The sequence below is a fragment of the Drosophila eugracilis genome, unplaced genomic scaffold, assembly GCF_018153835.1.
Source record: "Drosophila eugracilis isolate 14026-0451.02 unplaced genomic scaffold, ASM1815383v1 contig_367, whole genome shotgun sequence".
NCBI classification, from domain to species: Eukaryota; Metazoa; Arthropoda; class Insecta; order Diptera; family Drosophilidae; genus Drosophila; species Drosophila eugracilis.
The window spans coordinates 1,764,013-1,782,359 of NW_024573224.1; the positions used below are offsets into that span (position 1 = coordinate 1,764,013).

At 43.4% G+C, this 18,347-nt stretch overlaps 3 protein-coding genes across 4 annotated transcripts; 2 read left to right on the top strand and 1 right to left on the bottom strand.

The window, feature by feature from the left end:
• The first annotated feature begins 289 nt into the window (after window positions 1–289).
• Window positions 290–8,176, top strand: LOC108116445 (myotubularin-related protein 13). Its single transcript, XM_017228357.2, has 10 exons — window positions 290–891; window positions 960–1,063; window positions 1,131–1,448; window positions 1,515–2,480; window positions 2,552–3,561; window positions 3,627–5,197; window positions 5,261–6,854; window positions 7,089–7,213; window positions 7,273–7,361; window positions 7,422–8,176. Exons 1-10 carry the CDS (start codon window positions 837–839, stop codon window positions 7,512–7,514), a joined length of 5,925 nt encoding a protein of 1,974 aa, XP_017083846.2. The 5' UTR covers window positions 290–836; the 3' UTR covers window positions 7,515–8,176.
• LOC108116446 (glycine receptor subunit alpha-4) lies at window positions 8,070–10,209 on the bottom strand. Of its 2 annotated transcripts, none has more exons than XM_017228359.2 (6): window positions 9,841–10,209; window positions 9,592–9,775; window positions 9,152–9,461; window positions 8,872–9,006; window positions 8,434–8,813; window positions 8,070–8,373 (listed from the first exon to the last, which is right to left on the bottom strand). In XM_017228359.2, exons 1-6 carry the CDS (start codon window positions 9,951–9,953, stop codon window positions 8,227–8,229), a joined length of 1,269 nt encoding a protein of 422 aa, XP_017083848.1. In that variant the 5' UTR covers window positions 9,954–10,209; the 3' UTR covers window positions 8,070–8,226. The 2 variants fall into 2 exon arrangements, with proteins under 2 accessions (XP_017083848.1, XP_017083847.1); XM_017228358.2 differs by having other exon boundaries at window positions 8,070–8,385.
• Window positions 10,210–10,719: 510 nt separating this feature from the next.
• On the top strand, window positions 10,720–16,165 carry LOC108116477. Its single transcript, XM_017228407.2, has 10 exons — window positions 10,720–10,858; window positions 11,054–11,998; window positions 12,065–12,958; window positions 13,125–13,966; window positions 14,051–14,203; window positions 14,268–14,671; window positions 14,727–14,940; window positions 14,996–15,196; window positions 15,254–15,622; window positions 15,680–16,165. The coding sequence occupies exons 2-10, from the start codon at window positions 11,113–11,115 to the stop codon at window positions 15,797–15,799; spliced, it is 4,083 nt and encodes a 1,360-aa protein (XP_017083896.2). The 5' UTR covers window positions 10,720–10,858; window positions 11,054–11,112; the 3' UTR covers window positions 15,800–16,165.
• Window positions 16,166–18,347: the final 2,182 nt, after the last annotated feature.

The following is an 18,347-nucleotide window of genomic DNA, read 5'->3' on the forward strand; positions in this document are numbered from 1 at the left end:
TTTGTTCTTATTGGGTAATATATCAGGTAATATTAAGTCTTTGCTATACTATTTGCTGCTACAAAAGTATATCTTATGGATAACTCAATGAACAATTTCCTACATATCTATTCTACTTTTGTTTTAAGCCGCAAACTTTTTGGAAGATATTGGAAAATACTACTTAATGAGGTAACTTCGAACCAACTTATAAGTCCGCGCCGATTACCCACTATCGGAATCAAAATCTATCGATAGTCCGGAAAGTGCGAATAAACTATCGGCAAATTTAATCAGCTGTTGCATCCAGTATTGGACAACTCGTGTAAATTATTGTGTATTGCATCTATCTTTTTCTATGCAAACTTAAAAATAATAATTATAGCTCCGAATCCATCGAGATTTGCAGGCAGTGAGCGGGGATTTCGGCTGCAGCCGGCTGCGAGGTGTGTGCACGCTGTTATATATAGATTGACCAGCCAGTTTCCCGGCAAACTTACACACTTTGCGTGGCGGGGTGTGGTTAAAAAAAAAAGAGTGAAGACGAAGACTCGTAAAGCCTGAAAAACGCCTCCGGGTCTAAAGACAATACAAAAACAATTCGGCCCCTCGATCGCCGTGGAACCTAATCATTTATGCCGAGCGCAGAGATGGAGTCTAATTAGCATATCAAATTGGATGACGGCACTGGCGAATAGTCGCCATCTGCCGCTGCCTTCTGATAAAAGCAAAAAACAACAAAAAAAATAGAGAAACAGACCAAAAGAAAACATTTAGTGTACTTTATTCCCCAGATTTGGCCAGTAAGTACGCATAGATAGGATCCTAGACGACTGGCCGGCAATGTGCTGGACAAGATGTCCCGGCTCGCTGATTATTTCGTGATAGTCGGCTACGACAGCGATAAGGAGAGTAAGTAAATTCAGCATATACAAAAATTAACAATACCAATGACTTCCTTTACTTTTCTCTTTCCCCAGAGACCGCCAGCAATGTGGGCGGCCAGCCAACTTGCGGCAAAATCGTTCAGCGCTTTCCCGAGAAAGATTGGCCGGACACTCCGTTTATCGAGGGCATTGAATGGGTGCGTTCCCCAACATTCCGCACATAATACCGTCACATATCAAAACATTACCTTATCGTTTCTACAGTTCTGCCAGCCGCTCGGATGGAGTTTATCGTACGAGAAGCAGGAACCTAAGTTCTTCGTATCGGTGCTGACGGACATCGATGCTAAGAAACACTATTGCGCCTGCCTAAGCTTCCACGAGACGGTAGCCATCACGCAGACGCGCAGCGTGGACGACGAGGATGAGACCATCGGTAGCAGCAGGATGCTGGGGGCCACTCCCTCAATGGATGGCATCGCTGCGACAGCTGCGCCAGCTCCTATTACGCATCACAGCGTCATGTATGCTCCCAAGTGTCTTGTGCTCATATCGCGCTTGGACTGTGCCGACACATTCAAAGTGAGATTATAACTCAGAATTGAGGTTGACCCAATCACTATTTTAACCCTGATCTTTCATTTACAGAATTGCCTCGGCACGATATACACAGTGTACATTGAAAATCTGGCGTATGGACTGGAGACACTTATTGGAAACATTCTGGGCTGCATCCAAGTCCCTCCAGCGGGTGGACCGCAGGTGCGATTCTCCATAGGAGCAGGCGACAAGCAATCGCTCCAGCCTCCGCAGAGCTCCTCCCTGCCGACAACGGGAAGTGGAGTGCACTTCCTCTTCAAGCAGCTAGGCATCAAGAATGTGCTGATCCTACTCTGCGCTGTGATGACGGAGAACAAGATTTTGTTCCTGTCCAAATGCTATTGGCACTTGACGGACAGCTGCAGAGCTTTGGTGGCTTTAATGTATCCCTTCCGGTATACACATGTTTATATTCCCATTCTGCCGGCGCCCCTCACGGAGGTGTTGTGCACACCTACACCGTTCATTATGGGCATACATAGTTCGTTGCAAACTGAGATTAAGGATCTACTGGATGTTATTGTGGTGGATTTGGATGGCGGTTTGGTAACCATTCCCGAATCTCTTACTCCGCCTGTTCCTATTCTTCCCTCACCACTGTGGGAGCAGACTCAGGACCTGCTCGGAATGATCCTGTTCCCGAACCTGGCGCAAGCTGATCTGGCTTTTCCCACACTGGAGCGACCGTCTGCTCTGTCCAAGACTGACGCTCAGATCGACAAGGAACTCCGCGCCATATTTATGCGCCTCTTCGCTCAGCTACTGCAAGGATATCGCTCCTGCCTTACAATCATAAGGATCCATCCAAAGCCGGTAATCACGTTTCACAAGGCTGGATTCCTCGGCGCCAGGGATCTAATCGAGAGCGAATTCCTATTTCGTGTATTGGACAGCATGTTCTTCACCACGTTCGTGAACGAACGAGGACCTCCCTGGCGGGCCTCTGATGCCTGGGATGAACTTTACAGCTCCATGAACGAATTGCTCAAGTCAGAGGCGCAAAATCGGAATCTCGTAAGTATAAGTTACCTTATAGGGTTTTTATGATTATTTTATACTATATTCACATTTCATCTACCTTTCAGATACTCACACATATCCAGGAATTGGGACGCGTTCTTTACGAGAATGAGGGCACATTGGCACATATTAGCTATGCCCAGAAGGTCCTGCGTCCGCCGGAGGGCGCATTCCAGAGGATTCATCAGCCAGCTTTTCCGCGCATTAGTGCGGAAAAGGTAGAAGTAATCATCCAGGATGGAATTCGCAAGAACGGAGTGCCACAACGCTTTCATGTTACCCGAAATCAACACCGGATCATTCCGATGGGTCCTAGATTGCCCGAGGCGTTAGATGTGCGTCCCAATGTCCAAAACTCGGCCCGACGACTGGAGGTGCTACGGATCTGTGTGTCATACATCTTCGAGAACCGAATTACAGACGCCAGGAAACTACTGCCAGCTGTGATGCGAACCTTGATGCATCGAGATGCAAGATTGATTCTCTGCCGCGAGTTTTTTGGATATGTTCATGGTAACAAGGCTGTGCTGGACCATCAGCAATTTGAGTTGGTTGTGAGATTCATGAACAAGGCGCTGCACAAATCCTCCGGGATTGACGAGTACACAGTAGCTGCGGCTCTACTGCCGATGTCCACAATCTTTTGCCGAAAGTTATCTACAGGAGTGGTGCAGTTCGCTTACACAGAGATACAAGATCACGCCATTTGGAAGAACCTTCAGTTTTGGGAATCCACATTCTTTCAGGATGTCCAGGGTCAGATAAAGGCGTTGTATCTACAACACCGTCGACAGAACGAGCATCAAAAGGAGGCAAACTGTGTGCTAGATGAGGTTCCGCTGGAGGAGCCAACAGCGCTTGAGATTACGGCCGAGCAGCTTCGCAAAAGTCCCAACATCGAGGAAGAGAAGAAGGCGGAGCTGGCTAAGTCTGAAGAAGGTACTTTGTATAGCCAGGCGATACATTTTGCAAACCGAATGGTCTCATTGCTGATTCCTCTCGACGTCAATGTGGATGCGGCCAGTAAGCCGAAGCCAGCGTTTCGTCTGGAGGAAAATCAGAGTGTTTCTAATAGGTAAGATTGCTTAAGCACTGTAATTAAAATTGAGTTTAAACATAAATTTCCGATTTCATCAACAGTATTATGGGCTCACACAGCCTGAGCGAACATTCCGACGAAGAATTTGAGGAGAACAATGCACTGGAAATAGGCGTCACAGTTGGGAAAACAATTTCCCGCTTCATTGACTGCGTATGTACCGAAGGTGGAGTAACCTCTGACCATATACGCAATCTGCATGACATGGTGCCGGGTGTAGTGCACATGCACATCGAATCCCTGGAACCGGTTTATCTAGAGGCCAAGCGTCATCCCCATGTCCAAAAGCCGAAGATTCAGACACCATGCCTGCTGCCGGGAGAGGACTTGGTTACCGACCACCTGCGTTGTTTCCTCATGCCGGATGGACGCGAAGACGAAACCCAGTGCCTGATACCCGCCGAGGGAGCTCTTTTCCTCACCAACTACCGTGTGGTGTTCAAAGGTTCTCCTTGTGATCCCTTATTCTGCGAGCAAGTGATCGTGCGCACTTTTCCGATTGCCTCCTTGTTAAAGGAGAAAAAGATATCGGTGCTGTACCTGGCTCATCTGGATCAAACGCTGACAGAAGGACTGCAGCTGCGCTCCAGCAGCTTTCAACTTATCAAGGTCGCCTTTGACCCCGAAGTAACCCCCGAGCAAATTGAGAGCTTTAGGAAGATATTGAGCAAAGCTCGCCATCCGTTCGATGAGTTTGAGTACTTTGCGTTTCAATCTTATGGCACCATGCTTCAGGGAGTGGCCCCGTTAAAAACAAAAGCGAAATACTCCACCATCAAGGGATTTGCAATTAAGACGCTAATCCGAGGAGCCAAAAAGGCTGGATTTAAAGAGAAGCAGCAAACCAAGCGTAAGTTGGTTTCCGACTATGATTATGGAAGTGCTGATGCCCAGGAAACACAGTCTATCGACGATGAGCTGGAGGACGGAGATGAGTTTGAAACTCAAAACAATACCATGCCTAGATTGCTGACAACAAAGGATGTTGAACGAATGCGGGAGAGGAGCTATGTACAGGATTGGAAAAGACTCGGATTCGATGCGGAAGCTCAGCGTGGCTTCCGTATAAGCAATGTTAATACTAGTTATGCTACTTGTCGTTCATATCCGGCGATAATTGTGGCTCCAGTGCAGTGCAGTGATGCCGCAATATTGCATTTGGGTCGTTGTTTCAAGGGTCAGCGAATACCACTGCCCACTTGGCGACATACGAACGGAGCGCTGCTCATTCGAGGTGGTCAACCTAACAGCAAGTCCGTCATTGGAATGCTGAAGAACACGACAGGAAGCAATACGAACGCCCATCACGATGTAACCCATTATCCTGAGCAGGATAAATACTTCCTAGCCCTGATAAACACGATGCCGAAACTAACGCCACTGGCTCTCAATCAGTACTCGGGCATGAATCTCTCGATGAGCTCGTTGATGGCCCATGGCTCCGCCGATGATCGTCAGCCTCTTACGCCGGAACTATCACGCAAACATAAAAACAATCTGGATGTAAGCGATGGCAGCAAGTCTAGTCAAGGAGGTAAAGGCGGAACGATGAAGGGAAATTCTAAAAACTCATCATCACATCCATTCCGCAAGGTTCGGCTTTACGCATTGGGTGAGCAAAGATATTTACTTATGTAAAAGATTGTTTTTTTAAGTTTTCATTTTATTCTTACAGGAGAAAAATCTCAAGCCAAGTCGAACATGAATGTGGACTTTTGCGCGGACTTTATCCCAGTGGACTATCCAGACATCAGGCAATCGAGACCCGCCTTCAAGAAACTGATACGCGCCTGTATGCCATCGCACAATACCAACGAAGCGGATGGTCAAAGCTTTGCCAAGATGGTGGAGCAGTCTGACTGGCTGCAGCAGATCTCCTCTCTAATGCAATTGTCTGGTGCCGTAGTTGACCTCATTGACTTGCAGGAAAGCAGTGTAATGCTATCTCTGGAGGATGGCTCCGATGTAACCGCCCAACTTAGTTCAATAGCCCAGCTGTGCTTGGATCCCTACTATCGCAGCCTGGATGGTTTCCGTGTGCTGATTGAGAAGGAGTGGTTGGCCTTTGGTCATCGCTTTGCTCATCGAAGCAATCTCAAACCCTCGCATGCAAACACAAACATTGCATTTGCCCCAACTTTTCTGCAGTTTCTAGATGTAGTTCATCAGCTGCAGCGCCAGTTTCCAATGGCCTTCGAATTTAATGACTTTTATTTGAGATTCCTGGCATATCACTCAGTGTCGTGCCGCTTCCGCACTTTCCTTTTTGACTGTGAGCTTGAGCGCTCAGACTCCGGCATTGCCGCGATGGAGGACAAGCGCGGATCGTTGAATGCCAAACATATTTTTGGAACTGGTGGCATGACGACCAATGGATCCGACGATGAGTGCAATGTGTATCCTCTGGATATAAGAAATCAAAGAACACCCGCACCCATAAATCGCATTGGCCACTCGATTTTCGATTATATTGAAAGGCAACATAACAAAACGCCTATATTTTATAATTTCTTGTATTCGGGGGACAAAAGCATGACTCTGCGACCGCAAAATAATGTTGCCGCTTTGGATCTATGGAGTTATTATACCAACGAGGAGCTGGCCCAAGGAGCGCCTTACGATTTGGAAGTGACCACCGTCGATGACGAAGTCGATCTATCCGAGACGAAGGGAAAGCGCACGGTCATAACCGCGGGATATGACAACATGGAGAAGTGCAATCCCAATGCCTATGTTTGCCTGATCAGCGAAGTAAAGCAAGCGGAGACGGAGCGAGGACATCTACCGCAAAAATGGCTGCAGGTATGGAACAGTCTCGAGGTGCCCCAATTAGATCCAGTTGCACGGAATACTTCTCTGGGAAACATCTTCGTACAAACACATCAGCACAAACGCTCTACGCTGGAGATTATTATGAAGGGACGGCTGGCAGGCTACCAGGACAAGTACTTCCACCCTCATCGTTTCGAGAAGCATCCTTACACCACTCCCACCAACTGCAACCATTGCACCAAGCTGCTCTGGGGACCCGTTGGCTACCGGTGCATGGACTGCGGCAACTCCTATCACGAAAAGTGCACGGAGCACTCAATGAAGAACTGCACAAAGTACAAAGCCATCGATGGGGCTGTGGGGCCACCAAACGTGAACATGTCACAGGGCGATACAGCCAGCATCGCTTCCAGTGCCGCAACGACGGCGCGCACCTCCAGCCATCACTTCTACAACCAGTTTAGCAGTAACGTTGCCGAAAATCGGACGCACGAGGGGTGAGTTATTAGTAGCTTCTAGAGCTTTTAAAAACATAACAGTCATTTAGGAAAATTCCATGAAAGAAGAAAAAAACAAAATTTAAAACCAGTTGCCACACATTATGTTGAGTTATTGAGTGTTCGATTTCCAACTTAAACTACAAGTTTGTGGGGAATAATAACATACAGTTAAAATTTTTAAACCAAACCACTTAAAAATTACTGTTCACTAATTTTAAAAATCATTTGTAGACATCTGTACAAACGTGGCGCTTTGCTCAAAGGATGGAAACAGCGTTGGTTCGTTCTGGACTCGATTAAGCATCAACTTCGTTACTATGACACTTCTGAGGATACCGCTCCAAAAGGCATAATTGGTAATAATGACTTTTCTTCCCGTTAATAACAGTTTTATAATTAATGCATACATTTTTAGAACTGGCTGAGGTGCAATCTGTAACTGCCGCTGCCGCACAACCAACACAAATTGGCACAAAAGGTGTAGAAGAAAAAGGATTTTTCGATGTAAGTTATAAAGAAAAATATGACATAAATAAATATTAAAATGTATATCTTTATTTTTAGCTTAAAACATCAAAGCGCACCTATAATTTCTACGCAGTCAATGCTAATTTGGCACAGGAATGGATTGAAAAGTTGCAGGCATGCTTGCAATAGATAGACGATGAAAAATCATGCTTTTTCCAAAATCCGAATTGCGGTAATTTTCCTTTAAGTTCTGTTTTGTCCGGCGAACGGAAGTTTTGTTGTAGGATAAGTCAGAATGTTTCCAGTTCTACGTATTATTATTTTGAATCTGTGGCTCTGCCATCATATCATAGCTAAAACTATCAGTTTAGAATTTCCTTAGTTGAAAAATCATTCGCACCCATTAACATAAATGTTAGCAACAATTATGCCAAGCAACAAGCAAAACGTTAGTTAAAAAAAAAATGAAATCCATCTGTAAATGTGAATGTAAAGAAACTATAAAATTATGTGATTATATAAACAAAACAAAAAATCAGACTATATGATAAATTAACGATAAAATGGAAAAGCCACAACCGCAAGTTTTTGATATAATTTTTTTATATACATATATATAAATATATATAATCCTTATGCCTAAACTATATAGGTTTATAGTGAATTTACCAAAGATTATTCCACCTTTGTTGCGCAATTGAAATGCATTTCTTGATTGCTTCCTTTAAACTAAACCCTATTATTAAACGCTTTCCTTTATTTATACACTACATGGTAATCAATATAATACATACTTTAATGCAATTATTTGTGGCTTACAAACGATAATATACATTTTTAAACAAATGCGCTTGGTATTATTATTGTTTGCGTTCTATTCCTTCGGTGAATCTATCATCCATCATAGGAACGTTGTCCAGTAGACAATATTTAGAATAAAGAACGAAAACGGGAAGAAAAAGCGCGAGAATTTGTCTATATAAATGGCTGTGGCATGGCCATGGCAGAAAGTATCGTACTGGGGCTCAATAATCGATTCCCGATGATGCTGTAAGGCAGACTAAGTAGCGTCAGCCGGGAGGATAATTATCTAATTTTTCAAACTCACCTTTAGATCGTCTAGATCACTAATGTTCTCATCAGAGTAGCCCTTCATGGCCTTGGTGGCTACTGGGCCCATAAAATTATTGACCACCGCAAACTCCATCAGAGAGAGGAAGACAAATACCGAGCAGGATGACATCCAAACGTCTATAGCCTTCACATACGAAACCGGCGGTAGCGATTGTTGCGACTGTGTGTTCTGGGTGGCCAGGGTCAACAGTGAGGTCACTCCCAGGGTGACTCGAGCTGGTATCGCTTCTGGTTTTATCCAAAACGAAATCCACGACATGACCACGATCAGAGCCGAAGGAATGTAGGTATGGAACAAATGGTAACCCAGGCGTCGTCGCAAATTGAACACAATGGCCAGACAAGTGAAGTTACCTTGAAAGTAAAAAGTTCAGTTTTGCTTAATATCAAAATATGTATAACTTGCACTCACCTGTTGAGTACTCAATCGTGCAATCGGTCGTGTAATTGTTTGATATGTCCAGCTGTGGCAACTCAATCTCCGCATTGACCACAAGTGGGTCTGTCATATTCCAGATAAAAACCAGATCCTCCACTGTATGGGATACTGCCAATCAAAAGCTAATTAAGTTATGATGTCAAACGGCCATTTTACATTAAGGAAGACAGTTTTTCAGAAAGCAGAATGGACAATTTTGAGCAATACAGGATTTGCAGGGGCAAGACAAAGATATCAGCCCAATTCCACCTACAACTCTCAATCATCATGGAGCAGATTTGTGTGTCATGTGGATAAGACTCAAACTTCATGGCGCACGACAAAACCAATGTGAGCTTGGACATGTAGAGCAGCGTTTTGTCGTGGTACAACCACAGATAGTGATTTGGAATGCTCATCTCATGGAAGGTGACCTTCTTGGCGTTCTTGAAGAAGCAATCGGGCCGCCAAATGCTGTGCAACCAGTCCACATCCAATATGCGATACTGTTCACTCATGTTTTCCGGCAGCCGCAGGCGAGGATCACGCCAGCTTTGTGCAAGGAAGATGTCTGTCACATAGGTCTACAGAAGATCCGTGAAGTTAATTTTTGGATTTTATTGCTCAAACTTTATACATATATAAGAGTTTAATTTGGATTATTGGCCATTTATATAAATTTTTTATCTAGGGAAAGTTCAAATCTAAACTCACCATAGACTCCTCGTTGATGGAGTCCAACGACAGCACCGTGACATGGAAGTAGACTACTGTGGGTTGGCCCAGAAGCTTGGGAGCCCGGTTCTTGTCATAGGTCTTCGAGGGAATGGGAAGAATATCTGGAAGCGAGAGGCTCGATTCGTAATGGGAAACCAGCTCGGCGCTCTCCGTATTGTTTCTGTAAGTGTGTAACAGCCTTGTGGGCTAAATCTGATGAAACTGGGCAAACGCACTCGCACTCACCTGAAACCATGAACACAATGGCACTGCTGGATCGATTGCTCCAGCGCGTGCAAATATATTGCCACCGCAATGAGGAACCTGAATTCTACCAATTTCCTAGTTTGGCTTTGCATTATGAACACACTACCTTCGGTTTTAGTAATATTCTTCTCGAAAACATTTCTTCGCTGTCCATGTCATTTCCCAAAGTAACTCATCTCTGGGTGCGCTTTGGAAATTAACTGGATAGGATTACTTAACGTGTGCTGTGCGGGAATTATATTTTACTTGTTCCGCTGCAAAAAACCAATAAACAAACGGCAGAGTTATCGCGACGATTGTGATGTGCTGCAAAAGTGTGATAAATTAATTTCTAAGGTTTCATTCGTTTTCATTGGCATTCGCCTACACTACTTTTCAAATTGACAACTGACCCCGGCCAGCTAAATGGCAAATAGGAAATGATGTGCGTACCGACTGACAAGGGCATTAATTTTAATTTGCACTCTGTATTCTCGCAAAATATATCTGTGAAATATGAAAAACAGTTTGTCGAAATGACGAAAATGGGCGCCAACTGTCGATGTCACAAACGGTTTTATCGGGTAAGTTCCGATTTTTCCTTTCACTTTACTTTTTCCTATTAGGTCTTCTTAAACCGTTTTAGTATTTATTATTAAATTAACCGTTTCAAAAAGGAAAAATTCTTTAACTTTTGATGAAATTATATTTTCAAAGCTAACATATTAAACCGGAAAAGGCAAACATTTTCAAAACCGGAACTTACACCTAGTGTAACGGTCGGCGTTGCCAACCATTTGTCATGTCTGGCAGCGCTGGCTCCAAATCAGCTGTTTGCAGAGTTGGCAACTCTGTGAGGTCAAAATATTGATTGTTTCACTTGTCAAGGGTTTTTTTGGCAATTCTAAAAATGTACAAGTGGCAAAATATCTGCACCTAAAAACCTCAAAACAGATAGAAAACCAAGTTTAAACCAACCCAACCTAAAGTAACATGGAATCCTGCGATAAAATTGCAGGTGAGTGACGGAAATAAGGAATTTAAAATTAATCCCGGTGCGATTTTACAAGAGGGTGGTGGGTCAGGGGTCAATTTCCTTTGTGCAGTGACGCGATTTCGCTGCGGCGCATTGTGCAACTTGTGGATATTGATTAATAGCAAGAACGCCGAGATACACAAATAATGGTTTAACGACATTTTAAATTTTACAAAGGTTAATAATCGGAAACCACAACGCAGAAAATCTTGACAAGTGCGTAAATCGAAGCGACCATGGAATCCCCGCTGTTTCCCAAGGCCAACAACAATCTGGGCATGGACAAGATGAGTTCCAGCTTGAACAGCAGCACAATGGAGGACACCACGCCCAGTGATTCGGGAGTGCAGCTCCTGGACTCCGAGAACAGCGATGTGATGGTGGAGTCCATTTGCTCCTATGAGGAGAATGTTCGACCCTTGCCCCTCCCCTCTGTGGATCCCAATTCCAATTTGACTGCTTTACCGGACGAAGCCATGACCATCAGTGAGTGCTCCACGTTTGACACCACGGAGAAGATTGTGTACAGACGAAAGGTGCACAAAGCCTCAACAGCCTCTAAAACCCCTAAAAAGCGAGTGTCCTTCCACGAGGACATACTGAAGAACACACGAACCGACAACATTCACATAGAGCATGGCTTTATTACCTACAAGAATGGCAGGAAGCTGGCCTTTGCTAACTCAGCGGGCGTGGCCGGGGCTCCAGGACGATATTCCTGGTGTCCGGATAGGGAACGCCCGGATGGACCCAATGAAATCAGTGCTGCTGGCAGGGAAGACGATGGCGAGGAGGCTGTCGGTGGTGGAGGCGCTAGGCGAAAGAGACATCTAGTCTACCGTAACGCCTGTTCGGATGTGCTGGACTACGACAACATATATGATACGGAGGAGTCGCCCGGTCTTCACTACGACACCTCAGGTGTATTCGAATACGGTCCCGCGGTCGAAAAACAGGAGGATCCACCGCGGCTTTACAAGTGCAACTGTAGTAGCTCCAACTCCAGTCTGGACTCCGACGAGCAGGATAAAAACTCCAATGCGAATCGCAAGCAGTACGAGCAGGCTAAGAGCAGCTCTTGCGATTGCATTGGCATGAGCAATGCCAACAACAACCTAATCGGTAAAGATTTAATATATTTTATAAAATTTCGATTTACCATTAAAATTTTACATTTTTATCCTAAAGGTGAAAACTGTTACTATTCAGAGCCTAATATAGGAGATGCCGACAGCCCTAAGGTCAAGTCTGTTTGGAACAAGGAGAAGAAGCCGAAGTCGAGCTGCTTAAAGAAAACCAAACGACATACGAATGTCATCCTTGAGCAGGATCTCAATGGAAGGGTGAAGAAGTTCAACGTGCACGACATCAAGCACCAGTTGCTGGACAACAGTAGCAAGATGATCTTTGGCTCCCTGAAGAGCATCTTCACCATGCCGCTACCGGAGCGCGGAGTTCCCGAGGGCTCTGAAGACTTGCAAGCGGTAGTAGAGTGCGTCCCAGAGCTGGAGCAGACACCTGAGCACAAAATACGGCCAGTCGCCGAGTCACCACCGCTCAAAGCCAAGCCATTTCTCAGCAAAAGTTTAGATGGCAGCAAGCAGGCACAACCAGTTAAGAAATTTGTGCACAATGTAGATGAGCAATTGCGGCACAAGAACGAAGAGGATGGTGCCAGCTCCACGGAAGCCTCGCCGATGGAGTCAAAACAGTCACTGATGTTGCATCGTCAACAAGAATTTGATAAGGAAACAGTGCCAATGGGCAGCGCACAGGGCGAGTTCCGCAGCAAATTTATAATTAATTGTGAGAGCACCGTTTTCGAGCACACGGGAGTATCATACGAGACGAGCGAACCACAATCCGATCTCTCTTCCGGCATCCAGCACACTAGCGTGGCCAGTTTACTGGAGCAGAACACTCCGATCGCAGAGCCGGCAGCTAATCAGATAAAGAAATCCTTTATGGATGCTCCTATTGCCAAGACTTTTAGTAATTTCTTTCGCAGCTTTAAGGAGAGTACAAGTGTTGTCGCAACGCCAGTTGAAAAGGACAATCAGGCGAACACAGATAACTATTTTGGTAAGCAAATTTGAAATCAAACCTTTTTCAGCATTGACGTAAACAAGTTTTTGTTTATTTTTTTTGACATATTGTGCAATTTTATTAAGCCATTTATATAAAGTCATGCATTTATTTTTAAAAGTTTTCCCAACCACTAAGAAACTCAAAAATGCTCCATTTTCAGCTGCAAAAGTTTCAAAACCGCAACAGCAAGCACCATCCACCGGCAAGCTTCCCCGGAATTACTCCTCATCCACCATATCCGAACCAAGTTCCAATACCAACACAAGCAGCAACCATCAGATTGCAATGAACCCACAACTGGGCAACACGGAGCGCCATTCCCGTCACCTACCTTCTCCGCTTAAGAAGCGAGGACAGCCTTTGCAGCCTCCCCGGTACTACGACCAACAGCATTCACACCAAAGCCGAAGCCTTCACAGCCCCAGCAGCTATCTGGTTGCGGGGCGCAGTGGACCAGGTGGCAGTGGACGTGACTCAAAGAGCACCATGCTCAGCGAGGAATTCGACGACATACTAACAATCACGACAACGGATACGACTAACGATAAACGCTCAATGGACAGTGATTTGGTTATCGTAGACTATACCGATGTGGATTATGCTCATTTGCTGAAGCCGCCAGCTCCGGCGGCCAAAACTTCGCTTATAAATCGATTCCTTCGAAATGTCACACAGAAGAAAATCATGGAGACCTCTATACGAAAGAATAATTTCTTCGCTGACAAATTACGAACTGAACAAAGGCATTCAGGATCCGATCTATATGTGAAGGGTGCTCGGCCAAAGAACTTCGAGTTGATAGATGATCTGAATGCTGAGATTGCCATGGAGATTGAGATGTGTGGCACGAATTCACCGCGCCGTGAACTTGCCATTAGTCTGGATAACGATTTGTCAGCTCACTCGTCCAATTTTGAACTTGGCATCGGAGAAATCTCGATTGATGTATTCAAGGGGAAATCTTTGCTTAATATACATCAATCGAATGAGCAGCTTATGAAGGTGATTATATTTTTTTTTAATTTATTTAAACCCAATACCTTATAATCTAACAAATCGATTTCATTCTCTCTACAATTATTATAGGTTTTCAAACTTTATACAGGCTACAGTGTTGATGGGATCATGACACCTGTGCTCGTCCTACTTACAGACAAAACCCTCTATGTTGCAAATATGGATCGTAATAATTTGTGTGTCAAGTTTGTGTTGGCCTACAAGGACTTGGATGTTATATTGGTAAAGGTTTAATAATGATTAATCTTCGGAATTTTTATTTTTAAATATTTGTTAATATTTTTAGATGGGACCCTTTGGCAACACCGTTCTGCTGAGCAACAGCAATAGAGATATGCAGCAGGTCTTACTTGCAGGTGGACCTTATCCAGCAGGATCCCTTGTGGCAAATCTGGAGCTGTGTGCCCGTCGTAGTGGCTCCACACTGCCTGCAGTTGGTCAACTAACTTTAGAACATTTGGCGCCACTGCAAGCATTTGTGCGCGCCAACAGCTGTGTGGGCGTAGCTGAACACTGGCTGTTCTATGCAGTGGTTAATGTGCCAGCTGGTGGGGCAATGCGAGTCGAGTCGCCTAGCGAACTACTTGGACCATCAATCAAGGGATTCCTCATGCACCGACGGCTCAAGCAGACTACTAGCACATCTTCGGCCACAAGGATTTATTGGCAACCAGGATACTTTTTACTAAAGTTCGTAACTCTCTGCTTTTAAAGAAATTCCTTTAAATATGTATTTCGTCATTAGGGCTGGCGTCTTGTATATGTTCAACGATTCCACCCAGAGGCTTCCCAGCTGGGCCGTGGCGCTTGCCGAGTGCCAAGGCGCCCAACGAACTGTGAAATCGGAGCGCCCGCACTGCTTCGAGATAACGCTGAAGGGTGAGCTCCTGCAAATGGCAGCGCCTGATGAGTATGTGGCCTCCGAATGGCTCCAGGCACTCCTGCAATCTGCAAGTGCTGTAAGTATGCAATTAATATTAAACAAACTTTTTATGACTTTTGTGTGGCTTTTAGCTTGTCGTTCAGGAGGAAAAACACAAAACCCTTGGATGCACTTTGATTGTTACAGAAAACCATTTGATAACCTTGCGTGAAGATTTCTCGGCTCCCCTGCGGCAAATAAGCCAGCAACCGGAAAACAATGTAGACGTACAGGAAAATAAAGAAATCCTGCTTGAGGACGATATGCTCAGTGTTTTTGAAACAAGCAGTTTGGTTAGTGTTATAATTGTTTTATCCAACAATTACCTACTATACTGATTTATATTACAGATGGGCTCCACCATTAGTACTCCAACGCGTGGCACTCAGCAATCGTGCTCCTCGTTGAACTCCACGCCGACTAAGCAAACCAACGAAATTGCTGCTTCAAAGGAAGATGCTGCATCATCTGGAAACTCGCAACGAATGACCAGTGTTTACGGAAAGAACTCTGGCTTGGCGATTCTCACCTGTGCAGACATTAAAGCTATGACGGGTATTAAGATAACTTCACGGAACGAAACTTGGTGGTGCATATTGGAGTTCTCCTGTCAGGAAGCGCCCTTGGAAAATCAGGACGATTTAGTTATATTCTTTGCCAGCAGCATGGAAATGCAAAGGTTCCTGCGGTTGCTTGAGCAACTTTGGCATTCTAAGAATGTAAGTTTATCAATGATTTTTAATCGATCACTTTGAAATAATACATTTTTATTTCAGAATGATCTATTTCCAATAACCATACTAGACGACGGCGACTCTTTAGCCGAGCAGTGTACTCAACTCTATATAGACACTAATAGGGCCTGGGAGCCTTTGCTATCAGCTGCGCTGGCTTAAAGCAGCTATAGCAATATATACTCCATTTACAAATAGAAAATTATATTTCCATATAACTCAAGCGTTAAATATTCTATCCTGAATACTCAAATAGCTAATGAACAGAAAGTATTGGTATATATATAGTCGGTATTGTGTATTATGATTTTGTAATGCCTGCCTCCGCTTGAATCATTCATTCATTTGCGCTTAGTAACATCTCATTTGAATAATTTTTGTGATATTAACCTTAAAATCGCTGATCTTTGGTATGCTTTATTTTGTAGGTTATTAAGTTTATAATTGTTTTCTACATTTCATTATTTCTTACCTTTTATAAATACATTGTGTACAAATATTGCACAGAAAAATAAGGACAAAATATTATACATACGTAATATAACTTATATAAATATTACAATAATCCATAAAGTTATGTTTCGGGGGTGCTCTATTTGTCCAAGGATCATATCCACATGACACATATAAAAATAACAATATATGACTATTTATAAAATACAAACAAAAAAAAACATAAACATTTATAAATGTGTATTAGGAAGAGTGTGTATGATGGACTTAATCTTTTTTTGCAATGCATGTGCCTGTCTTTTTCAATTAGCATAGATTAAATTCCCCTCCTAACTCCCGAATTATTGCCGTAAGCCTTTCAGCCCACTAAAAGCTCATGATAATTAATAAAACGAATAAACGCCATTAAGAAATGATTTTTTATTTTATACTAAGCTCATTGATCGATGGTCCTTGACATTTTCAATTATTGCAAGTGGTGATAGGGTTTATCTTGGTCCCATTGGAAAGGGTTTTCGTGGTCCTAAGTCGGGTATTAGCTGGAAAGATTTTGTAGGAGTACGGGAACCTGCAGGCTCATGATGAATATGTGTGCGATGAGACTTGGATGGGGGTCTTGAGAGGATGCTGAATAGGGAAACGAGTTACATACTGATATCATAACATTAACATACATAGTGTACATATACATATGTACATACATACGTATATACATATTTGTATTCATGTGTGTACATATGAATGTATGTGTCTACATATCCGCAGGTACATTCTGGGACCATGTGTGTGAGTGTTTCTTAATTCTCGATAGTGCCGGTGATCGAGTTTTTGGAATATCATCTGATATTCGTAGTATTATCTCCCGTCGCCGGGCAACAATTCATAATTGGAAAATGTGCATACAAATTCTAAATAAACACATGTAACAGTTGCAATTGCTTGAAAATCAAGCTAAACAAAGCATTGCATTCAAAGGTTCAAGCGCGGCAGAAAGAGAGGGCCACACAGTGAGAGTGAGAAAGAGCGGGCGAGAGAGTGAGAGACGAAACAAGGAGAATGTGAGAGAACGCAAAAAAAACTCCAACCCTCTTAATAAAACGAGTAGAAGACAAGACTGCAACAGGAAAAAACAAGAATGAGAAAGACATACAGACATCAACACACTGACATTTATGCAAGTGCAAGTGTGTGTGTACATTAACACATAAAAAATAAATTGTAGTCGAGGCGACTTGACTGTGCGCTGCAATTTTATTTGTATTCCCTTTTATTTTTATATAAAACGAATTTTCTTATTACATATTTGTACAAACATTGTTTATAAATTTCATAAGGACTGGAAAAATCGTAATATAAAATACTTCTCTCGATATAGGGTATTTGATTTGAGGGCTTAGGGAGAATTGCAGGAAATAAAGATGATCAATTTAGCAACTATGTATTTGATGAATTTACTTGATATATATGTACATGCACTTGACATACACATACATATGTATGTCTGTAGCCATCTCTATATATTAACTAATACCTATTACCTTTTAATGCGTATATAAGAATAAATACTTAAATATATTTAAAATTGATTTATTAATGTATCATCTAAAATCCCTACTAGTACGTCAAGTTCAAGATAGATCAGATAGAAATGGGTCGAAACTCTTAGGGGGCGTTTTTGAGCCGATCTCGAACCCTTTTACAGCGGGTCTGGAAGACATAAAAACACTTGCAAGCCGAGGGGAAGAGAACAGGGGCAGAAACAGAACTTGTCTTAGTTCCTCGGCCTGCTTTCTTTCGCTGCTGGACTCACTTTCATTAATACAACATACAGCAGAAGCAGAATTGAATGCAACGAGAGCAATGCGCCCGAGAACGCTCTGCTCTCTTACTCTCTCCTCTTTGACTGCCCCTCTTCCACACCGTATCCGTGGGCAAACAGATCCAGATACATACAGACGTACAAGCATATAACCAAACATAGATACTTGAAAACACACGGTACATACGCCAGTACATACGGACATTCACATGTAAACGTATAAGTGCACAGCAATACCACACAACCCCAAAAAGTTGGAAAACCAAATAAAAATACAAGGCGCATTGTGTGTGCGTTTTTCTTGTGGACAGTTGGCACCGATCAGTAAATACGCTACATTCAAGTTAATGGGGAATATCGTACCACAATATTGAGTCTTAAAAATACATGTTATTTCTACCGTCAAGCTAAACAAAAATTTGGTATATTTGAAATTTC